The sequence below is a fragment of the Eretmochelys imbricata genome, chromosome 2 (genome assembly GCF_965152235.1).
Source record: "Eretmochelys imbricata isolate rEreImb1 chromosome 2, rEreImb1.hap1, whole genome shotgun sequence".
Lineage (NCBI taxonomy): Eukaryota > Metazoa > Chordata > Testudines > Cheloniidae > Eretmochelys > Eretmochelys imbricata.
The window spans coordinates 34,008,162-34,020,650 of NC_135573.1; the positions used below are offsets into that span (position 1 = coordinate 34,008,162).

General features: G+C 42.0%; 1 protein-coding gene across 3 annotated transcripts in view; it reads right to left on the bottom strand.

Moving 5' to 3' along the window:
* The window catches only part of OXR1 (oxidation resistance 1), a 404,602-nt gene that overhangs the window by 136,577 nt on the left and 255,536 nt on the right, over positions 1-12,489 (bottom strand). Inside the window, exon 1 of one of the 3 annotated variants that reach the window (XM_077809884.1) lies at positions 11,436-11,636. The exons of the other annotated variants lie outside the window; for them this stretch is intronic. Coding sequence (XP_077666010.1) covers positions 11,436-11,586 — 151 coding nt within the window. The 5' untranslated portion in view covers positions 11,587-11,636. Of the gene's footprint in view, positions 1-11,435; positions 11,637-12,489 lie in introns of those variants that run through there. 3 annotated transcript variants of the gene reach the window in all.

Sequence of the window (12,489 nt, forward strand, 5' to 3'; positions counted from 1 at the left end):
GCAGGCACCACCACCGCAGCTCCCATTGGCCGCAGTTCCCCATTCCCAGCCAATGGGAGCTGCGGGGGCAGTGCTTGCAGGCAGGAGCAGCGTGTGGAGAGACATACACGCTAGAGTCATGGGGGCATGCTGGCCACTTCCGGGAGGAGTGTGGGGCCAGGACAGGCAGGGAGTCTGCCTTAGTGGCAGCCCTACTGCACCACCAGACTTTTTAGCAGCGGGAGATCATGATCTATTTGCAAAGTCTCCAGGATCGACTAGTTGATCGCGATCTACAGGTTGGTGACCACTGCTTTAGACACTTCAGAGGCTAACAACTTTAATTCCCATCTTTGACAGAGTTCAAGAAAGACTACAGACAAAAACTGGCAGAGTATATTTAGGTTTTAATTGTCTGAATAGGAGCTTTATAAGATTTAGATCAATATATAGCTGCTATTTCTAAACTAGAGCACATACATTGAGTTGTTTAGTGATCAAGTCTTACAAAATATATAGGAAAAAGCTAAAAAGAGTATCCACATAGAACTTGATTACGCTGCAGACAGGGTTGTAAGTTACTGTCCATAACTTTGGAAAAACCCTTTGCAAAAAAGCAGAAAGCAAAGTAATCTTAAAGTTAAGTGTACACTAAATTATTGTAAAGAGGGTATCAAAACACAGTTAACAAGCTTAACTCCCCATGATTATTGCCTCTCATGGTTATTGCCCAAGTCAGTGACACAATCTTATAAATGGATCATCAATTATCTTCAGGACTGACAGGGAGCCCCATACCCTCTCAACATACTGGCCTACATGCAACATCCTAATGTATACACAACTGTGGCTGGTGAACATGCTAACCACACATCCAGACACCAAGGCTATGTCTGAGTAGCACTTTTGTCAGTAAAACTTGTCAGTCAGGGGTGTGAAAAAACCACACCCTGACTGACATAACTTTCACCAACAAAAACGCCAGTATGGACAGTGCTATGTTGGCAGGAGACATTCTCCTGCCGACATGGCTACCTCCAATCATTGGAGGTGGTTTAATTATGCCAAAGGGAGAGCTCTCTGCCACCAGCATAGAGGCTATACGGGAGACCGTACAGCGGCACAGATGCCACATTACAGCTGTGACAGTGTAGGGTTTGTAGTGTAGACATAGCCCAAGACATAGCCCTGACAAGATAACCCCATTTACCTTACACATAAAAACCTTATCCCACACCCATTTGAATCATAGTGTAGTTAAGAAATCCACAGTATTTACATTCCTCATTTTCTATACATATTCAGTGTATAAATGCCATTGATTATGTCACCAAAAAAAAAAGTTCATGAGCACATATTCCCCGACCCACAAAGTTTGATGTTTTAAAAAGTTAATTCTAGTTAGCTTATTCTCAGCATCACCACATGTAAATCCTACATCTTAACTCAATCTATTCTACAGATACTGGGTGCAGACTCAATGTAATAATAACGAACAACAGACCAAGATTGTAGATATTCTATGCAGACAGCAGAAAACAGTGAACACTACATATAGCATATTAACATTTCATAGACAATTACTTGAAAACATGCCCACATCTATGTGTTACAAGTTTAAGTCCATGTGATACTACCATAATTAGACATGAATTTACTTCACATGGACAGCATGCAGGATGTGAGTTAACGTTTGGAATAACTTAAATATGCATTTCTACTCTTTTAGACTTTAGATTAACCTTCGCTTAAACATTTATTTGAAATGCAGACCATTATCACACTTTACCAAGTGTTTTAGTACTTACTTTCTCAAACAGTTCTATCCATTAACTTTTAATGACTGTATACATTCACTTTCCCAGACACAAAGAATATATACTGTACATTTCCTTAGAGATTAGCCATAACCTAATACAGTAGAACCTCAGATTTATGAACACCAGAGTTACAAACTGTCTGGTCAAACACACACCTCATTTGAAACCAATAGTATGCAATCAGGAGAGACCAAAAAAAAAGCAAATTAACCAACTACCAAAAAAATAAAGGGAAAGTTTAAAAAGATTTGACAAGGTAAGGAAAGTGTTTCTGTGATTGTTTAATTTAAATTAAGATGGTTCAAAGCAGCATATTTCTTCTTCATAGTGAAGTTTCAAAGCTGTGTTAAGTCAATGTTCAGTTGCAAACTTTTGAAAAAACGACCATGTTTTATTCAGAGTTAAGAACATTTCAGAGTTACAAACAACCTCCATTTCTGAGGTGTTTGTAACTCTGTACTACATTCCCCCCATTTACATTCTGCCCTCTACTTTTCACCACCACCCGTGGCTCTGTCTCAAACATCATGTGTGTGTCTCCCCACTCCCCTTTGTTTCATTCAATACTAACACAGAAAAGCCAGTACAGTTATCACAGTAGAAGCAGTATCCCCAGAGTAACACAAGACTGACTAGGACTGCATTAAAAGTTGGGGGCTTGGGAGCAGGGGAAAGTTATCTTGTCTTGACTTGTTTGCCGTACATTGGAATAATCATTTAAGTACTGAACTTTTGCTGGATTGCTTGTCAGAGCGTGCCATTCAGAACTCATGTTAGAACTCTGACTTGCAGGTATGAACAGTATCGTAACTTAACAACTAGAATCTGACTTTCCCCACTTTGCCCTAATGTTTCTGGCTTATACCTGTTAATCAAACTCATTGCTTAAAGATGTACTATTTATTGGGGAGAAAAAACTGACTTTGCTTCCCTTACAACGGCTTATCCCTCCCTCCCTCTTCCCCCCAGCATGGTACTATTATTTCTACTTTATATTAAGGCAGGAACAGTAACAGGAGGCTATTAACTTGTGCACCTGTATAGCATAGGTGGTTAATGCAATTGTGCTTTTCTGATTTCACATTTGAAATTTTCTACTGCACTGCCAATATTGTGGTTAGCTGTACTGGAAACACTGGAAGACCATACAACTCCTTAGACACACTGTCTACCACTACTCTAACAAAAAGCTTAGCTGTTGAAACTCAGAGGGTGATGTAGAAAAGCTCTAAGTAAGTGTACAGACAAGACCACTTCATAGTCATTCAGCTCTCATCCATGTAACCTAAGTTGAATCTAGATAAACTTGCAATTTAAGACAGATAAAATAAGTTCCCTGATAGATTGTAACATGCAGATACTTTGTACGAGCGGTTTCCATTGGCTTTTGTGAACTTCTTGAACTTTATGCTCATGATTAGAGACATACTGCTGGACTTGAATACTCTAAGTGGATAACTTGGCAGGAAATTGTTCCACAACCCAGTATCTGATGAAGATTTTTGGGAAGTTCTGGACCCTTGCTGGCAGAGACAGTCAATGCCTTCTCTGAGAAGACAGAGGAGAAAGCCAGCTGATTTGAAGGAAGCAAATGTGAATTCTTAGTTTAAGAAATCAGCTGTTGATGCTTACAATCCACCCACTTATTGAACTATCAGTCAACTGTGTCGTTATGGAAACAGTTGTAAGGAGGCAACTCAGTATCTGGATACTACTTTGAGACTGGTCAATATGAATTCTGATCTGGTCACAGCACAGAGATAACACTTGTTGATCTCCTGGCAAAGGAAAACGACCAGGTATGCATGATGATTAGTATGTCTATCAGAAGCATTTGCTCTGACTTGTATGAGTAGACAGGTGTAGGTACAGACAGATGAGAGGTGGCTTAATTATTTTGTCTGTATTAGAGAGGTTTCTGGAAGATACTTTTGTAGAATTTGTTTTCTGTCCCCAATGGCTCTCTAATATGGGTTCCTCTCTGTCACTGCCTTTTTTCTGCTTAACATGCATATACAGCTGTAAGTTTCAGGGTAACTGCAGCTGTATCCATCCCTCTGTGATCCACTCCAGGAGTGCCCAGTCAGGTCTCCAGCCATCACTTATCTCTGGGAAGGGACCTGTGTCCCACTCCTTTCTGGGCAGGGATTTTAAGGCTACACAGCCCCATCCTCCATTGTTCTAGGCCCAGCAAGCCACTGTGCCTAACAGCAAGCAAGCACCTGTGCTTTGCTTGCTCTCTGTGGACTATGATCAATATACACCAATAGTTAAAAGTTACCACCCGGCGCTCTCTCTGCCTAGAACATGAGGGTAAAAGCATCACAGACAAAACAAAAAAACAAACCAACATGCATACTAAATGTACCAAAAATCAGGGCCTTGGTAGGCCAAAGTCTTGTCAATCATTCAGCAAAGATTGGGGCCTCTTAAGTTTGCTGAACCAAAAGGAAGTCCATTTAAACTCATTTTATCTATTTCAAGTTTTCGGTCTCTGGAAAACCCAGTTTGAACCAGCGTATACAAACCATTCAAGGAGTGGTTTACAATCTCAGCAATGTACTTTAGCCACCCCCTTTAGCCACCCCGCCCTCCCGTGCATACAGAGTTCTTGGAACGACTGTGGTAACCCCTGCCCCATAGAGGGGAACACAATTAATTAATAAATTTAATGCAATGGTCCAAAGACACTGCATGGGTTGTAATCATAACAGCCATTAGAAGGGTTTAGTAAGGACGTATGTTTCTGCCTACTGATGACACTTAAAATTATGTCTCCCTGTTATCTGATCCAGAGAGTGTGAGTAAAAGACAGACTGATTAAAATTCAACCCAGATAAAACAGAAGTGATGCTAGGCTGAAGAAAACTGGGAGAAATGTCCGAGATTATACTGGCCCCTTGAATCAAAGGCTTATGCTCACCAGTTGAAACTTCAGTTCTCAAATCTGATGTCTTGGTCTTTGCCAGCTTGTATTAGATAATGCCTTGGTCACCACTGCTATTTGGCTATCTTGACAACAACAAAAAAACCTGCTTTTTAAAATTGTGTTAACTGTTTGAAACACTCCTTAAAACTTCGTTATTCCCTGCAAATTACAACTCATTATTTTAAACTGTGTCTACATGAGGTGTTAAGGTGTGCTTTAACTGTGTTATCTAACATTTTTTTAAAACACCACCATCCCCTGCCCCACACATCCAGCCCAAGACAGCTTCACCTTCCCCGTGGGAACCCTTTTTCTCAGATCTGCACCTCTCACAACCACGATATTAGACTATTGCAATGAATTCTACAAGGAATACACCTTAAGTCCATTCAGAAATGGAAGCTAATGCAGAATGCAGTTGCTTGTTTGTTAAGCACAATATCTCAATGTAAACAATGACATCAGCGTACCAGGATTTGCAGTAGCTACCTACTAGTTTCCACCTAGAGTTTGAAGTGTTGACTATAAAACACTAAATGTTGCCCCTGCATTTCACAGGTGAGATCCCATCCTCACCTCTTGTTTACCATCAGCTAGTGACATCTGATCAATTTCTCAAGTCTTATTTCCAATCCTTTTTTCATACTAGTGACCTTACTAAATGAGAAAGACAAAACATTGAACAAGGTTGGAGAAATCTATAGTGGTAGCCATATCAGTTCCAGTGTATTACACTGCATGAAACATTAAACACTCTCCTATCTGTTTTATGTGTTTAGTTTTGGATTTTTATTGTGGTCCCATCAATCTTCAGACTGACTTTCCTTTTCCTGTAATGAAAGCTGGACTAGAAGCTCAGACTAGGGTCTGAATACCAGCACCTCAGCTGACAGAAGGCCTCTTTCCCTATAATCGTTCCTAAGGGTATGTCTTCAACGCAGACTTAATTTCGGTTATCAACACTCAAGTTAACCTAACTTGAATGAGCGTTGTTTCACATTGTGACCACTCTCAAGCTACACAGAGTGGTAATGGGAGCAGCTGACTAGTTGTGCTAACTTGAGCTTTAGCCTATAACCCAGTGGTTCTCAACCCTGTGGCCCGTGGGCTGCTTGCGGACCAATCAGCACAGAGCTGCGGCTCAAGTTACATCCTCAGGGCCATATAGGTAACACTGGATGCGGTCCACAATGGTAAATAGGTTGAGAACCACTGCTATAACCCCTGACAGACCAGACAAGGAAGAGTTTGTATGCATAGACAGGACTCAAGTTAGGGGCAACACTTGAGTTGTAACTAGTTAACTCTGCGGAAGACAAGTCCCAAGGTAGCCAGGACCCCAGCACCTAGAAACAAATTAGAATTAGGGCTGTCATTTAATAGCAGTTAACTCATATGATTAAATTCAAAAAAAATTAATCACGATTAATCGCAGTTTTAACCGCTCTGTTAAAAAATAGAATACCAATTGAAATTTAGTAAATTTTGGATCTTTTTATACATTTTCAAATATATTGATTTTAATTACAACACAGAATACAAAGTGTACAGTACTCACTTTATAGTATTTTTATTACAAATATTTGCACTGTGTGGATGATAAACAAAAGAAATAGTATTTTTCAATTCACCTCATACCAGTACTGTAGTGAAATCTCTTTAGCCTGAAAGTGCAACTTACAAATGTAGATTTTTTTTTTTTTGGTTACATAACTGCACTCAAAACAAAACAATGTAAAACTTCAGAGCCTACAAGTCCACTCAGTCTTAGCTCTTGTTCAGCCAGTTACTCAGACAAACAAGTTCGGTTACAATTTGCAGGAGATAATGCTGCCCATTTCTTGTTTACAATGTCGCCTGAAAGCGAGAACAGGCTTTCGCACATCACTGTTGTATCCTGCATTGCAAGATATTTACGTGCCAGATGCGCTAAAGATTCGTATGTCCCTCCATGCTTCAACCACCATTCTAGAGGACATGCATCCATTCTAATGATGTGTTCTGCTCGATAACGATCCAAAACAGTGCAGACCAATGCATGTTCATTTTCATCATCTAAATCAGATGCCACCAGCAGAAGGCTGATTTTCTTTTTTGGTGGTTCGGGTTCTATAGTTTCCGCATTAGAGTGCTGCTCTTTTGACTTCTAAAACCATCCGTCACACCCCATCCCAATCAGATTTTGGAAGGCACTTCAGATTCTTAAGTCTTGGGCCAAGTGCTGTAGCTATCTTTAGAAATTTCACATTGGTATCTTCTTTATGTTTTGTCAAATCTGCAGTGAAAGATTTCTTAAAAACGAACAACATGCTGGGTCATCATCCGAGACTGCTATAACATGAAATATATGGCAGAATGCATGTAAAACACAGAGCAGGAGGCATACAATTCTCCTCCAAGGATTTCGGTCATAAATTTAATTAATGCATTATTTTTTAAATGAGCATCATCACCATGGAAGCATGTCCACTGGAATGGTGGCCAAAGCATGAAAGGCATATGAATGTTAAGCATATCTAGCATGTAAATATCTTGCAAAGTCTGTTCTCACTTTCAGGTGATGTAAAGAAGCAGGCAGCATTATTTCAGGTAAATGTTAACAAACTTCTCTCTCTTAGCGATTGGGTGAGCAAGAAGTAGGACCGAGTGTACTTGTAAAACTTCAGAGCCTACATGGTTTTATTTTTGAATGTAGTTATTTTTTGTACATAATGCTACATTTGTAAGTTCAACTTTCATGATAAAGAGATTAAGTGAATTGAAAACCTTTATTTTTGCAGTGCATATATTAATAAAAATAAATATAAAGTGAGCATTGTACACTTTCTATTCTGTGTTGTAATATAAATCGATACATTTGAAAAATGTGGAAAACATCCAAAAATATTTATATAGTATTCTATTATAGTTTAACAGCATGATTAACCAAGCAATTAATTTTTTAATCGTGTGACAGCCTTAATTAGAAGCCATTACAGATTACATTACATCAATCCATGCATTAAACACTTGCTTAGTGAAGTCTGCATTTTGCACTAGCTGAAGTTTCAGAATCTAGGCAGAAGCAAACTTACTTTTATTTAGAATGTTTCTCAGAGTTTTCATGAAACATCAATAGCTTTTAAAAAAAGTAAGAAACAAAGTGATAATATATGAAAAAACAACTGTGTTCTGTAACATAGAAGGAAATTCAGTAATAAACCAGCTAAGTCAAAGAGATTAATAGCCCTGGCAAAGCCATGTTTTCATCTCACAGTCACCATCTCTAGTACTCTTGTACTTTTATCGTCGAACTTGTTAGCTTAATAAGATATTCTGTATGAATTTCAGTGAGCTGACTACTGACAAACATAGACTGTTTAAACTAGTGTGCTTTCTGACATGCAATGAATTCAGTGTCCTAACTCTGTTCTCCACATTTAGAAATACAATAGACTGCTCAGCATATAAATATGCAGGTATATGTTCAGAAGCAAAAATATACTACAGTAAGATTATTTTCTAAGGAAATCTATTTCTCACCATTAGCACAGACTCAAATATAACAGAGATAGCCAAAGGATTAAATTTAAGGTATAAAACCTGAAAATATTTGTCTGCCTCCCTGAGCCAGAAAAAATACATTTTACATACATAAATGATTTTAAATAACCACTCCTCTCCCCCCCCCCCGCCACACACACACATTTGGACTGAGACCAAATGTGAAATGGAAGCCCTAAAGGATTCTGAGATAGTTAAAAGTGAACTGGAGAGATTGGAGGACAGATTAGACATGGGCCTGAACCAAAACCAGAGGTGCACACACAACTGAAATTTGGAGGAGTTGGGCCCAGATTTTTTAAGAAATTTAGACACTGCTACCATCAGCATTGTAAAGCCTAACTAATTTAGGGACATAAATCTCATTTTCAAAAGTGATTTAGGAGTCAAAATCCCATTGACAGTCTATCCCTTTTGAAAATGAGATTCACGCTCCTCAATCAGTGAGTATAGCAACACCTAAATATCTTTTTTTTTTTTTTTTAAAAAAAGGGCTGAGCCTTAGGCTTCAGTAGCAGACCCTAACTTTGCAACTGAGTGCCCATATCCAAATAGAATGGAAGTTGGAATTCAATCTTAACTGCTGTAGTTACTATTATATGAAACAATACGGCATGATCGAAGACTGTTAGTTAAAACTTACCAGAAGAGGACCTGTTTCTGCCTACAATCCACTGACTTTTTGTTCAGAAGATTCCACTGGAGAACGAGAACAGAGCAACCTCTGCAGCAGGTTGGGGAACGCTGTTCTGCCAAGGAAGCATGCCGAACTCCTCCCCCATACAAGAACCATCCATCCCTCATTGCTCTCAGCAGCACCCTTACCTCCGCAAGCCACCTTTCATTAACTCTGGCCTTAAGTTACACAGCAAACATTTTCCAGTATCAGCATCTGTACCCTGACACACAATTTAATAGGGGGAAAAAAACCAAAACAGTCAATATGATTCAGGCTGATTCCTCTGAAGCATCAGAGGCACTGCCAGAGCAGAAAATTATACAATATTTAAGATTCACTGGTTGAGTTTGCTGGTTTGCACAATAAGGCTATGCCTACACTACAACTTATGTTGACAACTTATGTTGCTTAGGGGTGGGAATAAATTACCCCCCTAAGCGACATAAGTTACGCTGACATTAGCGCTGGTGTGGACAGCACTATAGCGGCAAGAGAGCTCACAGGGGCTGGAGTAGTTAAGCCAACAGGAGAGCTCTCTCCCATTGGCTTCGAGAAGCTACATTAGAGAGCTTACAGCAGCACAGCTGTAAGATCCCTCTCCTTGCAAGTGGTGAATAGGAGAGGTTTGGGGCCCATTCTTGGAACGGATTGTTAATATTCTTTTATAAGTGCAAAATGTCAGCAGACTTTCAATAGATTGTTAAGAAAATATCAAAAGGTAGTAGTAAGTAGTAGTTAGTAGTAGTAGTAGTAGGTAGTTTAGGTAGTAACTGGTATTAACCTACTCATCTGAAGCTTTCCTTTTGGGAGGAGAGTAGGTTAAGAAAGAGATATTGTAGCAGCTCTAGCTCCAAAAATATCTTGATCTCATAGATATCTTCAATCCCTATCAGTCTGCCTCTGAGCACGAATTTCATAAGGAAACTGTATAATCTAATTCTGAAAATAGACAAGAAAAAGCAATCATGCTAGTTTTGTTACCTTTAACAGCAGCCTTTGTTATTGTTGACCACAAAGTGTTGGCTTGACTTGCCTGAAAAACCTCAAGGGAGAAAATACAAGGGAACTTTTGTGACTTTATACCTTCCTCTTAACAAGAGGGCTTGAAAAGTTTCTTTAATACCAACCACTGAGGCAAATATGCATCTCATACTCTCAAAACAAGGAACCTCAGAAATCATGCTCCTGAAATGTAAAGGAACAGGATTATTGTGTAATGTTAATTGTGGATAGTATTTAATCAGGATATTGTCAATCACCTTGTTTAAAACAAAAACTTCTGAAAGCCAGGCTAAGGTAAATGCCCACATAAGCTTAACTCTGCCTTCTTTGAGCCATGCACCTATATGTCCATAATACACACACACTCCCAACTCTGCCTTTTAACCGTAATGAGCAGACACTACTAGCACTTTCCCTACGCTCAAAACTGAGTCCACTTCCCCAAGAGAATACCACACTTGTAAAATTTAACATCACTTCATAACCTTTTACAAACCCTTCACACTCACACACCCTAACCCTATACTTTCACCTACCCAACAGTACAACCACAGACTGGGCTCACATCCATCTTATTATTGACAATCCCATGCCAAGACCACCCTAGAGCCCTGCTACAACCTACACAATTCTCTGTTGAAATGATGCAAACCAGAACCTCAAGATACATATGTACTCCTTTCCTTTGAGGACACACATGGGGGTGGGGGAGACTCCGCCCCAGATCTCTGCATATTGCAATCAAAAACTCTTTCAAACTGCTCCAATTTAGTCCTCTCCCATTCAATGCAACACCCCTAATGCAAGTGCAGCTGGTGTATGCACATAATTCCCAGTGGTTATTGCCAGCTCCCAGTGGGCGGGGAGGTCAGAGTTAAGGCTGCTTCCTTGTTTACCTTACTTCTGTATTTCCTGGTTTCCAGAAGTTTGTGTTTTGCTGAACTCAGCATTCTGGAAATGCACAAGCCAGCACCAGACAACCTTAACTCTGTATTTACTTTCTTTTTATATATCTACTATCTACTGTACACAGACCAGCTGGGTGCTGCAGTCTGTGTCTCACCCCCAACCCACACAGAGAGGGAAGAGGATGCCCACAAACTGACTCTCTGCTCTAATCCATCTGTTCTGACAGAGGGTGAAGGGCCTCTTCCCTTACCCAGCCAATAGCTCTATCTCCCTTAGGACGTATTAATGCCACCTTCCGCACCATGACCCCATCCAAATACCTGCCACACAGCCCCTCCTGTACTTTTGATATTCCTCACCCCTGCGGGGCAGCGCCCCCCTCCTCTTTACTGCACTGTCCCCCCGCGGGACAGCCCCCCCTCCTCTTTACTGCACTGTCCCCCCGCCCGCCCCGCAGGACAGCCCCCCCCTCCTCTTTACTACACTGTCCCCCCGGACAGCGCCCCCCCCCAGGACTGTACCCCAAGACAGCGCCCGCTCGTTACTGCCCCCCCCCCCGGCGCGGTGCCGGCACCTGGTGCGGACGCTGGGCCCAGGCCCCGCTCCTGCAGGGAGTCGAGGAAGCGGACCTGGCGGGGGGCCCCGGGCGCTGCCCCCCACAGGCGGTTGGCGGTGCCGCGCAGCAGGCGGCCGCTCTTGCCGGTGAAGGTGGTGAGGTAATCCATGGCCGCGCGCTCAGGGGGCTCTGGCCGGGGGCGGCCCCATACGAAGGGGGGGGGGGGAGGGAGAGACTCTGGCCGCGCTGAGCTCGAGTCACTAACTTCTACAAAAAGTTTGGAGCGAGCCCCGCCCCGGCCCGGACTGCTCTTAAAGGGGCCGCGTCCCCTAGCGGGGCGTGTGAGAGCGGCGGGCCGCAACCCCAGAACAACACGTCTTGGCCTGGCCTGAGTTTGACAGCGACGGGAGGAGTCCCTCGTCTCCCAGCCACCCACCCACCCACCCCGGCCCGGGCGCCATGCCGCCTGCACGAGGGGAGGGGTGTGTGTATGGGGGTTGGGAACCCGGTTGCTGTGGGGGAGGGGGGCCCTGTAGTTTCCTGTGTGCAGTGGGGTGTGTGTCACGTGTACTGTGCGGTATTGTGTCTGGGTGTTCGGGATATGTGTTGGGGGGGGGGTCATATGTACTGTGTGGTTGGGGTTGTCAAGTATACTGTGTGCTGTGGAGAAGTGTGTCTGTGTCACAAGGGTGCATATAGAAAAGGAGGACTTGTGGCACCTTAGAGACTAACACATTTATTAGAGCATAAGCTTTTGTGAGCTACAGCTCACTTCATCGGATGCATACCTTGAGCCTGGCAGAATGCCTGCCGCTCTGGCAGGGGTGAATGTGCTGTGGATGGATGCCCTGGAGTGAGTGTATCCAGCATTAAAACATATGGTTTGATTGGCAATTTCCCTTTCATAAAATCAATGTATTATCTCATTTTTGTTAGAGGTTCTTTCCTGGGTGCTCTTTGAGATGTAAAAGAGGAAGGGGGGCCTGAATACATTTAGGAGAAGTTTTGCAAACTCTTCCTCTCCTCTCCCATGAAACAAAACAGCCACCTATTAACTGCCTTCTGGACAGTA